The sequence below is a fragment of the Eublepharis macularius genome, chromosome 13, assembly GCF_028583425.1.
Source record: "Eublepharis macularius isolate TG4126 chromosome 13, MPM_Emac_v1.0, whole genome shotgun sequence".
NCBI lineage: Eukaryota > Metazoa > Chordata > Lepidosauria > Squamata > Eublepharidae > Eublepharis > Eublepharis macularius.
The window spans coordinates 8,885,516-8,899,096 of NC_072802.1; the positions used below are offsets into that span (position 1 = coordinate 8,885,516).

The 13,581-nt window shown below is 46.7% G+C and overlaps 1 protein-coding gene across 1 annotated transcript; it reads right to left on the reverse strand.

The window, feature by feature from the left end:
• Positions 1 to 1,570: 1,570 nt before the first annotated feature.
• ASB12 (ankyrin repeat and SOCS box containing 12) lies at positions 1,571 to 10,367 on the reverse strand. Its single transcript, XM_054996537.1, has 3 exons — positions 10,257 to 10,367; positions 3,016 to 3,859; positions 1,571 to 2,689 (listed from the first exon to the last, which is right to left on the reverse strand). Exons 2-3 carry the CDS (start codon positions 3,836 to 3,838, stop codon positions 2,556 to 2,558), a joined length of 957 nt encoding a protein of 318 aa, XP_054852512.1. The 5' UTR covers positions 3,839 to 3,859; positions 10,257 to 10,367; the 3' UTR covers positions 1,571 to 2,555.
• Between the last annotated feature and the right edge of the window lie 3,214 nt (positions 10,368 to 13,581).

Genomic DNA, 13,581 nt, shown 5'->3' on the forward strand with positions numbered 1-13,581 from the left:
TGCATACTTCTAATGAACAGTTACAAGACAGCCTTGAGGACTGGAGCATGCTGTTGTCATTATGGATACTAGCTGACCAGCTTTTCCCAGTTTATATTCAACAAGTGATGCTTCCTAAATTCCCATCATCCAGACTTCTCCCCAAATGACATGATATTCCTTTGAAATGAATTAGGTATTCTCTGATGTTATATCTTTTCTTCCAGATTTGGTACAGAGTGCTGGGTGTGTGCAATTTGCTGCAGCTTTCAGTTCCGACAGCACATGGACAGTCCACCCCCCCACGCACATGCACATGCTGTGTTACTAATGTATGCATGCACATTGATCCAAGTCCACAACAGTCTTGATATGATTGTATGAACATTTGTATAAAGATTCTTCTGGTGAAATGTGCAGTAGTGCTTGTGCACGTTAGAAAGATGCCAGATGCACATAATTTTTTTTAATGCAGCTATACTCAGTCTGGATTTCAATATCCTGGTAGCTGAAGCAAGAACCCTTGCCTCTGGGGCTTGTGCCATTTAAACGGCTACTGCTGCTTTGTGTGGGTAGCAGCCCCGTTTAAACCAGACGCTGTGCCAATGCCAAGCTCCACAGGTGGGTCTGTCACATCAGCCAGAATCACATTGAAATCAAGCCTCAGAACATCAAGAAAACACGACAGATGAATGGGAAGGAACTAAATGCTGTGGCAAACTGTAGCTTACTCAATTTTCAAATTAATTTTAAAAATTCTTCCATTTAAACCAAGCAAAGGCAGTGCAGAGAGATGTTCCAAGGCAATAGAACAAGACAGATCTGCTCACTCTAAACGAAACCAGGCTGCAGATTTTCAGAGCTGTTTTCACAGAGCTTGTCAGGGAGAATCAAAAGGCACATTTAGACTGAATGTAGAGATGCCAAACTGTCTCTGATGTTTTAGAAATACATGGTCTGTCTTCACCTGTAGAATTCAAGAGTTTCTAAGGGATGCCATTTTTATTTATTTTTTTGCATTTCCCAGTTCTGTCTATTGGAAAAAATTCTCTGTTCCTTAGAATGCCTCTCATATAGAAAAGCTCTCTTCATCTTGCCCTGCCACGACATGCATTTTTAGCATCACTTATACCCTACATTTTACTGAGAATAAAGATCGAGAACAATGAGCAGAATGGATATTTCGGCACATTTCTGATGAACCACCTGCTGTCTGCCGAGGGCTCAGCTGCTCTTTATGGTTTCTCCACATTCATGTTAGCTGCCAGGATTGTGGAGAAGACAGGCACAGGGAGTGAGCCAGGTTGCCAACTGGCCTGGAGAAAAATCATGCATCCCTTTAATAAATGTGTGGAAATAGGCAGGTGAAGATTTTCATGGCATGGAGATAAATAACCTGGTAAATAACATTGCCTCTGTTAAAGGGACAGGGCATTTTTATTCAAGCTGGTGGACAACCCTAGGAGTAATAAGGAAACTTTAACCTTCTCCTCCCCTGCTGTTTTCTTATTGGAAAAAAGCTATCCTTCGGCAGGTTTTATTCCTGCTGAACAAAAGATATGGGCACTTGTAAGCTTTCCTTAGAAGGAATACAAGGTAGTTTGGGGGGGGGGGGGGGTTCCCAGCAAGAAACCAGCAGGGGAGGGAGGAATTAAAGCCCTGCTCCCCTTGCAGTGCCCCTCCTTGATAATGCAATGATGGCACCTGCATCTGCACAAGGAAAAAAGACATAGTTTAAAATCAATACAGGAGAAATCTCGGAGATCTAATTGATCCCTGTTTGATCCTGGAGACTCCTGCCAAACTCGCTGGACTAAGGGCCACAAACTACACAATACATTTAGCCACGATAGGAAAACAACTCAGAGTGGAGGAGGCTGGAGCCCCTCCTCTCCTGGTGCTGTGAGCCCAGTCCAAATCAGGTCCTGCGGCACTTGGGTATGTAAGTTCCCTGCAGCTTCCATGTGGAACCCTGACCTGACTTGCAGCCATTCCCACGGTGCAGTTTGGCCCCAGGTGTACCTTGCAAAGCAAGAGTGCGTAGTCAGGTCAATACCGTGTGGTCAATACTGTGTGGTGTGGTGCAGTGGTCAGACTAGTATCTGGAAGACCATGGTTCAAACCCCCATTCATCCATAGTGCTCACAAGATGACTTTTGGAGTCATTCTCTCTCTGCCTAACCTTCTTAACAGGATTGTTGTTAGGAGCAGAGCAGAACCAGGTACACCACCACGAACTCCTTGGAGGAAGATAGATTTGTTGCATATAAATTATTAAGGGACCCTGAACTTGCACTCGAGCTTTGAACATTTCAAACATACCCGTGCATCACCGAGATTCCTGCCCCAAACGGGAGACTACAGGATCCGTCTCAACTTCTCTTGGTCATCCTCTCCACTAAAAACAGCCCGTCTTTCTAGACTGGTCTTCTAGCATAAGCAACACAAACACTCTGAAGCTGCTCTAAAGGCCACCAAACCACACCCATATTGTTATTCTTGTAAATGTTTTTTTTTCTTTTCCTCATCCAGTTACAATACTTTGTAACCATAGGAGTTCCAGTGGTGATCTTCCGTTACGATTGGTGTTTGAGGTAGTTCAACAATACAGGTGGGATATCCAGTTGATCCACAGCATGCGGCGTGTTGACCAGTTTTAAGACCTTCCTGACAGCCAGCCTGCACTGAGACATCAAAGACTTGGGGTGAACTGTACAGAGGGGGAAAAAAGGGGAAAAGAGACTCCTAAGTTATGACTGCTGAACTTCCAAGCTGCAAGTTGGCTCTGAAATGGATCCATCATTGTAAGCAAAGAGAAAAAGCAGAAAGAATTTGGCAACATTGACCAACAGTATCCATTTGCCTATCATTTCTTCTCTATGCCATAGCTGCGCCCAAAAGAGAGCCGAGTGGATAGCACCTTGTCAAAGCCCCCTCCCCCAAACCAGGAGCTGGCAATGTTTAAAAAAAAACCCCTTCAAAACAGTAACATCCTCTCTTCCACTACTACCAGCTGCCTCTTATAAAATCAGTTACCTCTTTCCCTGGCCAGCAAATCTGCCACTTCAGAGTTTGCAGAGATCTTATGAAGTGTGATATCTGGTAAGTATACATTGGCTCCAAAATCTATCAGGAGTTTGACAAATTCAGGCCTGCAGCCATGCTTCAGGCAGATTTCCAGCAGAGGGGAGGGCTTCCTCATTCGAGTGAGCATTCTCCGATCAGTGCAGTTGTAGTCTGGATTGGCCCCGTAGAGCAGAAGCAGCTTGAAGCACTCCAGATGTCCATAGACCGCTGACAGGTACAAAGGGCCAGAGCAGGAGGCCGAGTTGGCTGCCCAGTCCGGGACTCTGCCTTTGACGTTGGTGTCGGCCCCATGCTCTAAGAGTTCCCGAAGGATGATGGCGTCTCCATCTCTTGCAGCAGTGAGCAGTGGAGTGCAGTTGTTGTGGATGCTGCCAGAAGGGTCAGCTCCTGCCTCCAAGAGGGCTCTCACACAATCGAGATGGCCGTTGCTGACCGCTGTGAACAGTGGTGTCTGAGCCTTCACGTCCAAGCTGTCCACTTCAGCGCCATGGGCTAGGAGAACCTTGAGGCATCTCACGTGGCCCTTGGAGGCTGCCAAGCGGAGCGGTGTCCCAGGCACCCCCCAGCCACTCCGACTGTTGATAAATCTTTTATATCTCTCTTGGCACAACAGTTCATCCAGAAGTTGGTAGTTATCCTGGGACACTGTGAGGTTCAGCTCCTGTCTTTCTCCATCCCCTTCTTCATCTTCATTCGGCTGGAGCATGGAGAAAATCTTGGTAATATCCAGCAGACTCATCTTTAATTGTTTCTTGAGGATGACTTTCATCATGAACTGTATGATGCATGAGAGCTATGAGGCAAAAATGAGAATCAGTAGCAGAATCCTTATCCACAGCCACTGGCATGAAGCATGTTTGAGAGGGAACCCTCCTGGCCAAGAGACGTGGGAGCAGAGCGGGGTCGCCACAGTGCCAAGGTCAGGGTTAGAGGAGGACTTCCAGATTTACCCTCTCAAGCATCAGTTGAGACCAAACTATTTATTATACTGGGAAGCCGTCACTGGATCTTCCAAAGTATACTTTAAGCTTTAAAATGCCATGGATAGAACCTTGATTTCATTCATTCATTCATTCATTCATTCATTCATTCATTCATTCATTCATTCATTCATTCATTCTTTCTTTCTCTGACTTTCCCCACGGTTCAAACTTTTGAAGGTGCGGTTCCCCTCATCTCACACACAAATACCTTTTGATGCACAATATGTTCTCATACTAAGTGTAGAGAAATCAAGGAATTCACATGCAGGAATATGGTGATGGATTGTAATATAAGCAGGGCTTTTTTTCAGCAGGAACGTGGTGCAATGGAGTTCCAGCACCTCTTGAAAATGATCACATGGCCGGTGGCCCTGCCCCCTGATCTCCAGACAGAGGGGAGTTTAGATTGCCCTCCGCGCAGCAGCGCGGAGGGCAATCTAAACTCCCCTCTGTCTGGAGATCAGGGGGCGGGGCCACCGGCCATGTGACCATTTTTGCCAAGGGCGATTTAAACTTTAAAAAACTCCCCCCTTGTTCCAGCTGACCCAAAGTGACATCATTGTGCGGTCCTGAGTTCCATCACTGAGTTCCACCACCTCTTTTCCCAGAAAAAAAGCCCTGAATATAAGTATTTATTTAAGTCCCAGAAATGGAGGGAAGAGAAGTACTTTGTTACTCAGTAAGTAACTAGGTGTGCCACAATTTATAGTTTATAATTGTATTTTAATTGTGTAAATGAGATTTTTTAGAATCGTTAATTATAATAATTGTTTTATATATTTTAACCTTTAGTATCTTGTAACCCACCCTGAGCCTGCTGGAAATGTGGGGAGGGCGGAATAAAAATCAAAAATAAATAAATAAATAGACAATCCCTGGATCTTGCTCCACTACCCCTAGGAATTGAATTCCAAGCACGGAACTCTTAAAGCATGTCTGATCAAAGGCCTGAGTTGTGGTGGAGCTGAGAATGACACAAGGACACAAGGATAATGTATATTTAGTCCTTTAGGAGCACATTTTGTTTGTAACAATTTATATATTTTTATATAAACAGAGAGGTAAAGGTAAAGGTAGTCCCCCTGTGCAAGGACGGAGTCATTACTGACCCATGGGGGGACGTCGCTTCACGACGTTTTCTTGGCAGACTTTTTGTTACATGAGAGACATGTAAAACCTTCTGTTAAAAGCAATGTTTGCCTCTCAGCATTCTTTCAAGAGAACTCTGCACTTAGCCATGCGTGCGTGCGTGATGCCTAGATCAAAAGCACCAGATGGGAAAAGTAGCATCCATGGCCCTAGTTCTCACTGTGTCTGGGCCATATCATGTTAAGAATGCTTTTGGGGACTCCCAGACCGAGGGCTTCTACATGCAAAAATGTTCTTAAAACTCCCCTGCATATGCAAAATGGGGCTAAAACTTCCTTCCCAATATCTAGTTTCCTAAATGTGATGACTTGTTTTGACTGGAGGAATATTCCATTGTGTCTCCTGCTTCCTGCATCGCAGCCTGCACGGACAGCTTGCCTCGGGGAGAGCTCGGCCAAACGCGAGACCTGATGCTACTTTCTCTGTGCAAGAAACCAAATCCCCAACTTTTCAGGGTGAAAAAGAGACATTTGGGTCCTTGAAAAACACACACACATTTTTCATGACATGGCCTGACCCCGCCCCCCAACCGTTACACCCAGGGCTTTTTTTCTGGGAAAAGAGGTGGTGGAACTCCCTGGTGGAACTCAGGACCACATAATGACATCACTTTGGGTCAGCTGGAACAAGGGGGGAGTTTTTTAAAGTTTAAATCGCCCTCGGTGAAAATGGTCACATGGCCAGCGGCCCTGCCCCCTGATCTCCAGACAGAAGGGTGTTTAGATTGCCCTCTGTGCCACATGGCGCGGAGGGCAATCTAAACTCCCTTCTGTCTGGAGATCAGGGGGTGGGGCCGCTGGCCATGTGACCATTTTCCAGAGGTGCTGGAATTCTGTTCCACTGCTTTTCAGCTGAAAAAAAGCCCTGGTTACACCTCCCCAAGGGCTTGCGGGAGGGGCTGCATTCACTTCTTCTGCAAGAGCCACTAATGCTGATTTCAAAGCAAAGAGCTTGTGTTCTTCTTCGGTCCTGATCTAGCTAAGTGAGTGATCAAGTGGAGTGCAAGGGGAGTGCAAGTGAACAGGGAGGAATACACATGAGTCTGTTCACTTGCAGTTCAAGTGTCATTCATCACTTGTAGCTTGGCTACAGATACTAGCAAGATACCTGAAAGGAACAGCAGACTTAAAACTGAGAATTTCTCCATCTGAAAAGCCAAGATTGGTTGGATATATGGACGCTAATTGGGGAGAAGAATCTAGTAACTAAAAATCAACTAGTGGATACCTATAGAGATGGACTGATAGACTGGACTAGTAAGAAGCAAACTATTGTAGCACCATCTACAGCAGAAGCTGAATGTGTGTCAGTGGCAAGTGCCTGCAGTGAACTAAACTGGATTTTTAACTTGCTAAAGGACTTGGGGATAAATGAGCCTATACCTGTAGTTATGTTTGAGGACAATCAAGTATTGCTATATGCAAAGGAGAAAGTACCAAAGCAAGAAGCAGATCTATTGGATTTAAATGTGAACTTGTGAGAGAGATGTACCAGAAGGGACTAATCGAGATTGAACATTGTCGCACAGAAGAAATGTTGGCTGATATCCTGACTAAGCCACTGTCTAAAACAAAGTTCAAATATCTTCGTGAAATGTTGAATATATTTGATCCTAATGTTGAGATAAAAGATGAATAATGTTTGCTGTATATGGATGCATAATGACTTCCATGTTAGACCTTGAGAAGGGGTGTTGGAATATATGTTGCAAGGTCTGACATTCGGTCATTATGGGGTTAAGTATATTTACTCACTGTGCTATCGTTTGTATCGACCTGGAAGAGAACCTGGAAGAGAGCCAATGGCCTGGAAGCCCGGGAAAAAAACATACTGATGTTTGACTCTCTGTTGGTTCAAGATCCATTGCACCTCTGATTTCAAACTATTTTAACCCATTTTCCCCAACAATCAGCACCATCCACAACTGGCTTCTGCTGCCAACTTGGAGAACTCACTTTACCTTTCTTCCCTACAGAGAAAGAGTCCATTTGTACTGAATGTAGTAAGCATTCTTCCAGACCAGCCGGGTTCAGGTAGCCGGCTCAAGGTTGACTCAGCCCTCCATCCTTCCGAGGTCGGTAAAATGAGTACCTAGGTCCCTGGGGGTAAAGCGTAGATGACTGGGGAAGGCAATGGCAAACCACCCCATAACAGAAGTCTGCCAAGAAAATGTCGTGATGCAATGTCCCCCCCTGGGTCAGTAATGACTTGGTGCTTGCATGACTGAAAACTTCAGTTTACTGTGAATTCTCTTGCCTTTGTAAAGAAACTATTTAAAAAACAGCATGGGGAGTGGGCAATGTGGACAGTCTGCAGAGACTTGGGCCAGTCCCAGTCTTTCAGCCTAGCCTACTTCAGGTCTTCACATTAGACAGCCTCACATATGTGCATTGAGAGCCTTGACACTAGAGCAAAACACTAAATGAGATAAAGAATTCAATAAACTGTGCTTTCCCCTCGTGTTGTAATTAAAATGCTATCCATTTAAAGGCAGAGGATTTATTGACTACAAAACCATGAATAAATTGGCGCACGTTAGACCAAGAAAAGTACGCTGCCCTGAATACAAGAACATGCTTCACAGGGTGGCCATTTCACGCATTTGCTACCCAGTGTACGATCAGCAGAATAGGGCAGTGAACCCATGCTCTCTGGGAGGAATGGCCCTATGTGACATGATGGGCTGCTGTTAAACTGCTGCATTTGAAGCGGACATTTTGCTAATAATGAGTGATGAGGTTTTTTGCAAGAAAAAAAACTTCCTTGAGCCTAGAATTGCAAATATTGTAACATTTCACACAAGTGGTTTCGAAGTAGAGACTTCCAGACAGGAAAAGGGAGGCGAAGGGGATGCAAAGTAGGAAATTGATCGCAAGAGGTCAAGCAGATGCCAAATGAGGTGGGCAAAAAGAAGAACGGAGGCCTTCACTTTTCTCAGCAAAAGAGCTTCACAGGGAGACGGCCGGTGCTGCATTCATGAGGAAGCCTAACACAAATCTCATTAAGCCCCTCTCTGAACAAGAGATTCCTGAAGTTCCGTTTCCTTTGCAAGACTGCCATGACCCCTGCTATCACCTTGTCTAGCATAATTGTGAGTGTCACATGAAAATGGCACCAACGGTTTCGTTTCATGGCCTCCTGTCCTGACCCCTTTGTGCCCATCGCTGCAGCTAATAGGGTGGCTTGTGCCAGACATAGAAGCAGAAAACTGGACCGCTCATAACCAAGGTGTATGGTGGATTGTTTCGACATGCCACCCCCCCCCCCCCCGATCATTTTATAAATTAACCAAAGGAACAAGAAAGAAAGTTTTAAGAGCAGCTGGATGAAAACTGAGAGGAGTCAGTGCGGGAGGGCAGAGGGGGGAAATAGCTGAAGATCTTATAAAATCCTGGAAGAAGAGGGTTGGGGATGTGAGAAAGAATGATTTCTTCCCTCCATGAATTCTTACAGGGCCTCTGCTTTTGTGTGTGTGTGTGTGTATGAGGCAGAATAGTGTAGTGGTTTGCGTGTTGGACTAGAACTGGGAGACCTGTGTTCAAATCCCCTCCGCCATAGATGCTCCCGAAGTGACCTTGAGCCTCTCACTGCCTCTCAGCCTAAGCTACCTCACAGGGTTATTGTGAGGATAAAAGAGAGGAGGAGATAATGATATTTTAAAATAGTAAAGTGTCCAGTAGCACCTTTAAGACTAACCAACTTTATTGTAGCATAAGCTTTTGAGAACCACAGCTCTCTTCGTCTGACAATGCATCTGATGAAGAGAGCTGTGGTTCTCGAAAGCTTATGCTACAATAAAGTTGGTTAGTCTTAAAGGTGCTACTGGACACTTTACAATTGTGCAACTACAGACTAACATGGCTAACTCCTCTGGATCAATGATATTATTGTAGGCTGCTTTGGGACCCCACTGGAGAGGAAAGCGGGGTATAAATAAGAGTATATCTGCCAAATGAATGTAACACTTTGTGCATCTGACAAACATGTCCATGCAAGTTTATGGGGCAAGACTTCTTTGAGCTTCTGAAGTCAAGTCTCATCAATATGCAAGCCTTGCTCTCTTATGTACCAGAAAAGATGAAACAGTGTTTCGACTGAGAAGGAATGGTGTTGTTTGCTTACTTTTGCAAACAATCAATGGTTTAAAATCCATGTTGTGGATAGCTATTGTGAAGGGCTGTTCAAGGGGAATCAGCCCCAGCAGTGAGATATCACTCTTTGGTGTGAATGGCCAGATCCCGTTAGATCCCCAAACGCTAGGAGCTGCAGCCACATGTGATGTCATCCATGTGCGTAAGTCACGGACACCACAGGGAAAGCTCCTGTCTCTTTGCACCCCTATAGACCCAACCGCTTCCCGACGAGATTGCACATTCAGCAGCCATTCACTAAGCATGCATTCTGAAGAAGGGCCAAGAGATCATGTACCACACCAGCCCTGCAGCAACTCGCAGGCTTGAACAGCCACCCCGAAACAAGCACTGCGCAATATCACTTTCCAACCACTTGCTTCTCAATGGACCCAATCCCTCTTACAGTTGCCAGCCTCCAGGTGGTAGCTGGAGATCTCCCAGAATTACAGCTGGCCTCCACGCTATAGAGATCAGTTCCCCTAGAGAAAATGGGCTGCTTTGGACGGTGGACTCTGGCATTATACCCCGCTGAGGTCCCTCCCTCTCCAAAACATGCCCTCTCCTGGCTCCAGCACCCCCAAATCTCCAGGAATTCCCAACCTGGAGCTGGCAACCCTCAGTCATCACGGCCGGTCACCAGAGGCGGCTGTACCCCGACGAGCTGCAGTGTGTGTATGGGGCGTTTTTTTGGGGGGGGGCAGTTCTTCCCTGCAACCCTTGGGAGAAAAGCCGCCCTTCCCCGAGGGGCTCCATTTTTCCGCAGCCGCCGCCTTGCAACGAGGGGGCGACCTAAACAACGCGGCCCCTCGCCTCCCCTCTGCCCGGCTGCACGTGTAGCTTCGACACGTGTGAAGAGGGGCCCACCCAGCCCGTCCCTCCTCGCGGGGAATTTGAAGGCGCCTGCTCGGGCGAGCGCGGGACTCACCAGCGGAGAGCTGGCCGGGCGGGTCGTCGAGTGGCCGGGGAGCGCCGTCGGGCCGCCCGCGGGCAGCCAAGCTACGTCGCCGCCTGCCCTCTGTGAGGTGGCCTGGCCGGGCCGGGCCAGGGCAGGGCAGGGGCTGAGCGGCGACGGACAGCTGCGCGGCGGCGGGCCGGGGCTCCTCGGGGCTAATTTTAGCCCCGGCCAGGCGCCTTATCTGGCCGCTTCCATTCTTGGAAGAGGGCTGGGGCCGGCCCAGAGCCTGCCTCGCCTTGCCTCGGCTCCGGGCCCTGCAGGAAGGCTGAAGCCTAGGCCCGCTCGGCAGTCCAGGCGGGGAAGCAGGTGAAGTCGGGGAAGGAAGAGGAGAGCATCTCTGCCCATGCACAGAGTGCGTTTCTCTCAGCACAGCTCCGTCTGGCCTGGAGCAGAGACAAACACGGACCCTCATGGCTCCTAGAGCTTTTTAAATGGGACACCCGCAAACGTAACATCAGATCAGATGTCACAGCCAGGTCCACAGCCAGAACCGTCAACTCATGAGTCCAGAAACAGGCGACGCTGCCATGGCACACAAACATGAACTCGAGGCACGGATCCCCGTGCACTCATGATACTGACTTTGAAACAAAAATTTTAAAATACCATACTGTAGATCATGTCTTAGCCTATAGGCAGCACCAAACCAATCACACACACACACCCGTCATGGTTCTGCCACAACCTGAAAAAGTGGATCCGAAGCACAGAACCTCGTGGGCTCAGGATTTTGAGAGGGGGCCTCCCAGAATTCACCCTACAATCCCGTATCTTGTCCATTGCCACAGACTGAACCACATAAATCGTGCACCGACCATTTTGTGGGGCTGCCAAGGTGCAAAGATGTGGTTCTAAGACGCAGCTCCTCCTGGATCCTCTGGATTTGTGCACAGGGTCACCCAAAACACACCACACAATCCCATATCATGTCCATTGCCACAGACTGAACCATAAAAATCACACACATCCACCACTCTATGACACTGCCGTGGCACAAAAACGTGGTTCAAAAGCATGGATCCTCTGAATTTTTACATCAGGTCACCCCAAACTCACCATACAATGCCACAGAGTGGACCACAAAAATCATACACCCACCTCTCCACGGCGCTTCCATGATGCAAAAATGTGGTTAGAAATCACAGATCCTCATAGATCCTTTGGATTTTTACATCGGGTCACCCAAAACTCACAATGCAATCCCATAATCATATCCATAGCCATAGATCGAATCACAAATATCAGACAACCACTACTTTGTGGTGCTGCCACAGAGGAAAAACATGGGTCCAATACATGGATATTCATGGATCCTCAGGAATTTTACATGCACTCACCCCAAACTCATGTATCACATCCATACCCACAGATTGAACCACAGAAATCTGGGATCTGCCACTTTGGGTGTGTGTGTGTGTGTGTGTGTGTGTCTCCACAGCACAAATAGATGGATCACTTGACGGATTTTAAAAAACACATTTATTGCATTTGAAAATAGGAGTCCTACAGGATGAGAGCGTGGGTCCATGGAGCCCAGCATTCGGTTTCCCCAAGGGGCCATCCAGATGCTTCTGGGAAACCCAGAGCGGGCAAGAAGGCACTTGCCATTTGTCCTCAGCATCTGACGGTCAGTGGCACACTGCCCTCTGGACACGGCCATTGTCCTGACCTAAACAGCCCCGAGGATGGTGCTGTTAAGGAAACATGATGGAAGAAGTGAAGGTGGGCGTCAGGCTGACGGGTGGCTTCCCCTGCCCCCCCCCCTTTAAAAACCTCTAAGCTAGTGGCACATGTCATATACCCTGCGACAGCAAACGCTTCCAGTTAATTGTATGTAGTGAGAATGTGACCAGCCGGACCCTCCTGACCCTGCTGTGGTTCGGTCTGCTGGGGCAGGTTAGGTATTATGAGAGAGGAAGGAAAAGGTTTACCTACTCTCTTATGTTATTCAGAATTTTGTAAACTTTTGTAATACACTTTTTTGTAATAAACTTTTGTAACAACTTTTGTAATTTTGTTATTCAGAATTTTGTAAACTTATTTCATATTCTCTTTCCACTCATCTGATTTCCCCATACTAAAAAGGCCCAGATGCTTTCATTCTTCCACCTAGGAAGGTGCTCCAAACCTCTCAATCATTTAGGCTGCTTTCTCATGCTGCTTTCCCGGTGCTATCCTAAAAAATAAAAGTAGAAATGAATATTTATCATAAGAATGTGAAATTTGCACTGATTAGAATGTGCTTTTGATTTATAAATGGGTTTGCATCCACTTCAAGAAAGTGCAGTATAGTGGTTAGTGTCAGGCTAGGCCTGGAATACTTGGGTTCAAATCCATGGAAAGTTGCTGAGCAACCTTGGGCCAATCACTCTTTTCCAACCTCGCCTACCTTACAGGGTTGTTCTGAGGATAAAAGAGAGAAGAACAATGTTGTAAACTGCTTTGGATCCTTAGCAGGAAGCAAAGAATGGTATAAATATTTTAATTTTTTTAAAAAATCATACCTGTGCACAAATAGCACCCAAGATGCTCAAATGATCTGTGAAATGGGCATGCCAACAGGAGAGCAGAGTTCTGTGTGCTTTTGGTGAAAAACTGTAATAGTAAGCTATAAGCCTCATATGACTGCATGCCCACCTCCAATAGTGCAATCTGTCCTGACCCAGAAGTTCCACCCTTCATTTCTCACTCTTTTGCTTTGTGAAACATCAGAGGATTGCAGAGCAAACTACATGCAGGTACTCGAGGGCTTCATTGCGCTGCATCAACGCAGCAGATGCTGCCCTCCGTAAAACCTGTGTTGCTATGGAGGCAGGGTGCTCTGCCTTTGGCTTGCTTTCACTGAGTGTTCAATAACATGGAGCATTAATATAATATGACTGTCAGCATGTGCAGAGTTTAACAGGGTCTGTTGAATATATTTACATACTCGGAAGAAATGGTTCCTTGGCTGAGTTTGTGGCATTTTTAAGACTACTAAATGTATTCCAGGACAGAGTTTGCAACGCAGGCCAGGGATCAGCAAGCATCCTGGTATCTCTTTTCAGACATTCAGACCTAAAGTGGAGATGGCCCAACAGCTCAAAGGGGTCAGGGTGGTTTAGCCAGTGTTGACTGATCCGGTCTCCTGAGAAGGGCATTTTTGGAACTCCCCCAGCTGATTTTGGACCTTTTTTTAAACTGGGAAGATAATTTGTCTGGCAGGCTGAAGCAGCTTTATCAGCACTTGTAAGTGGCCATGCAGGAATGAAATGGCTCTCAAAGGAGGCTGGCCTGGGAGGGGAAGCAGAACTGG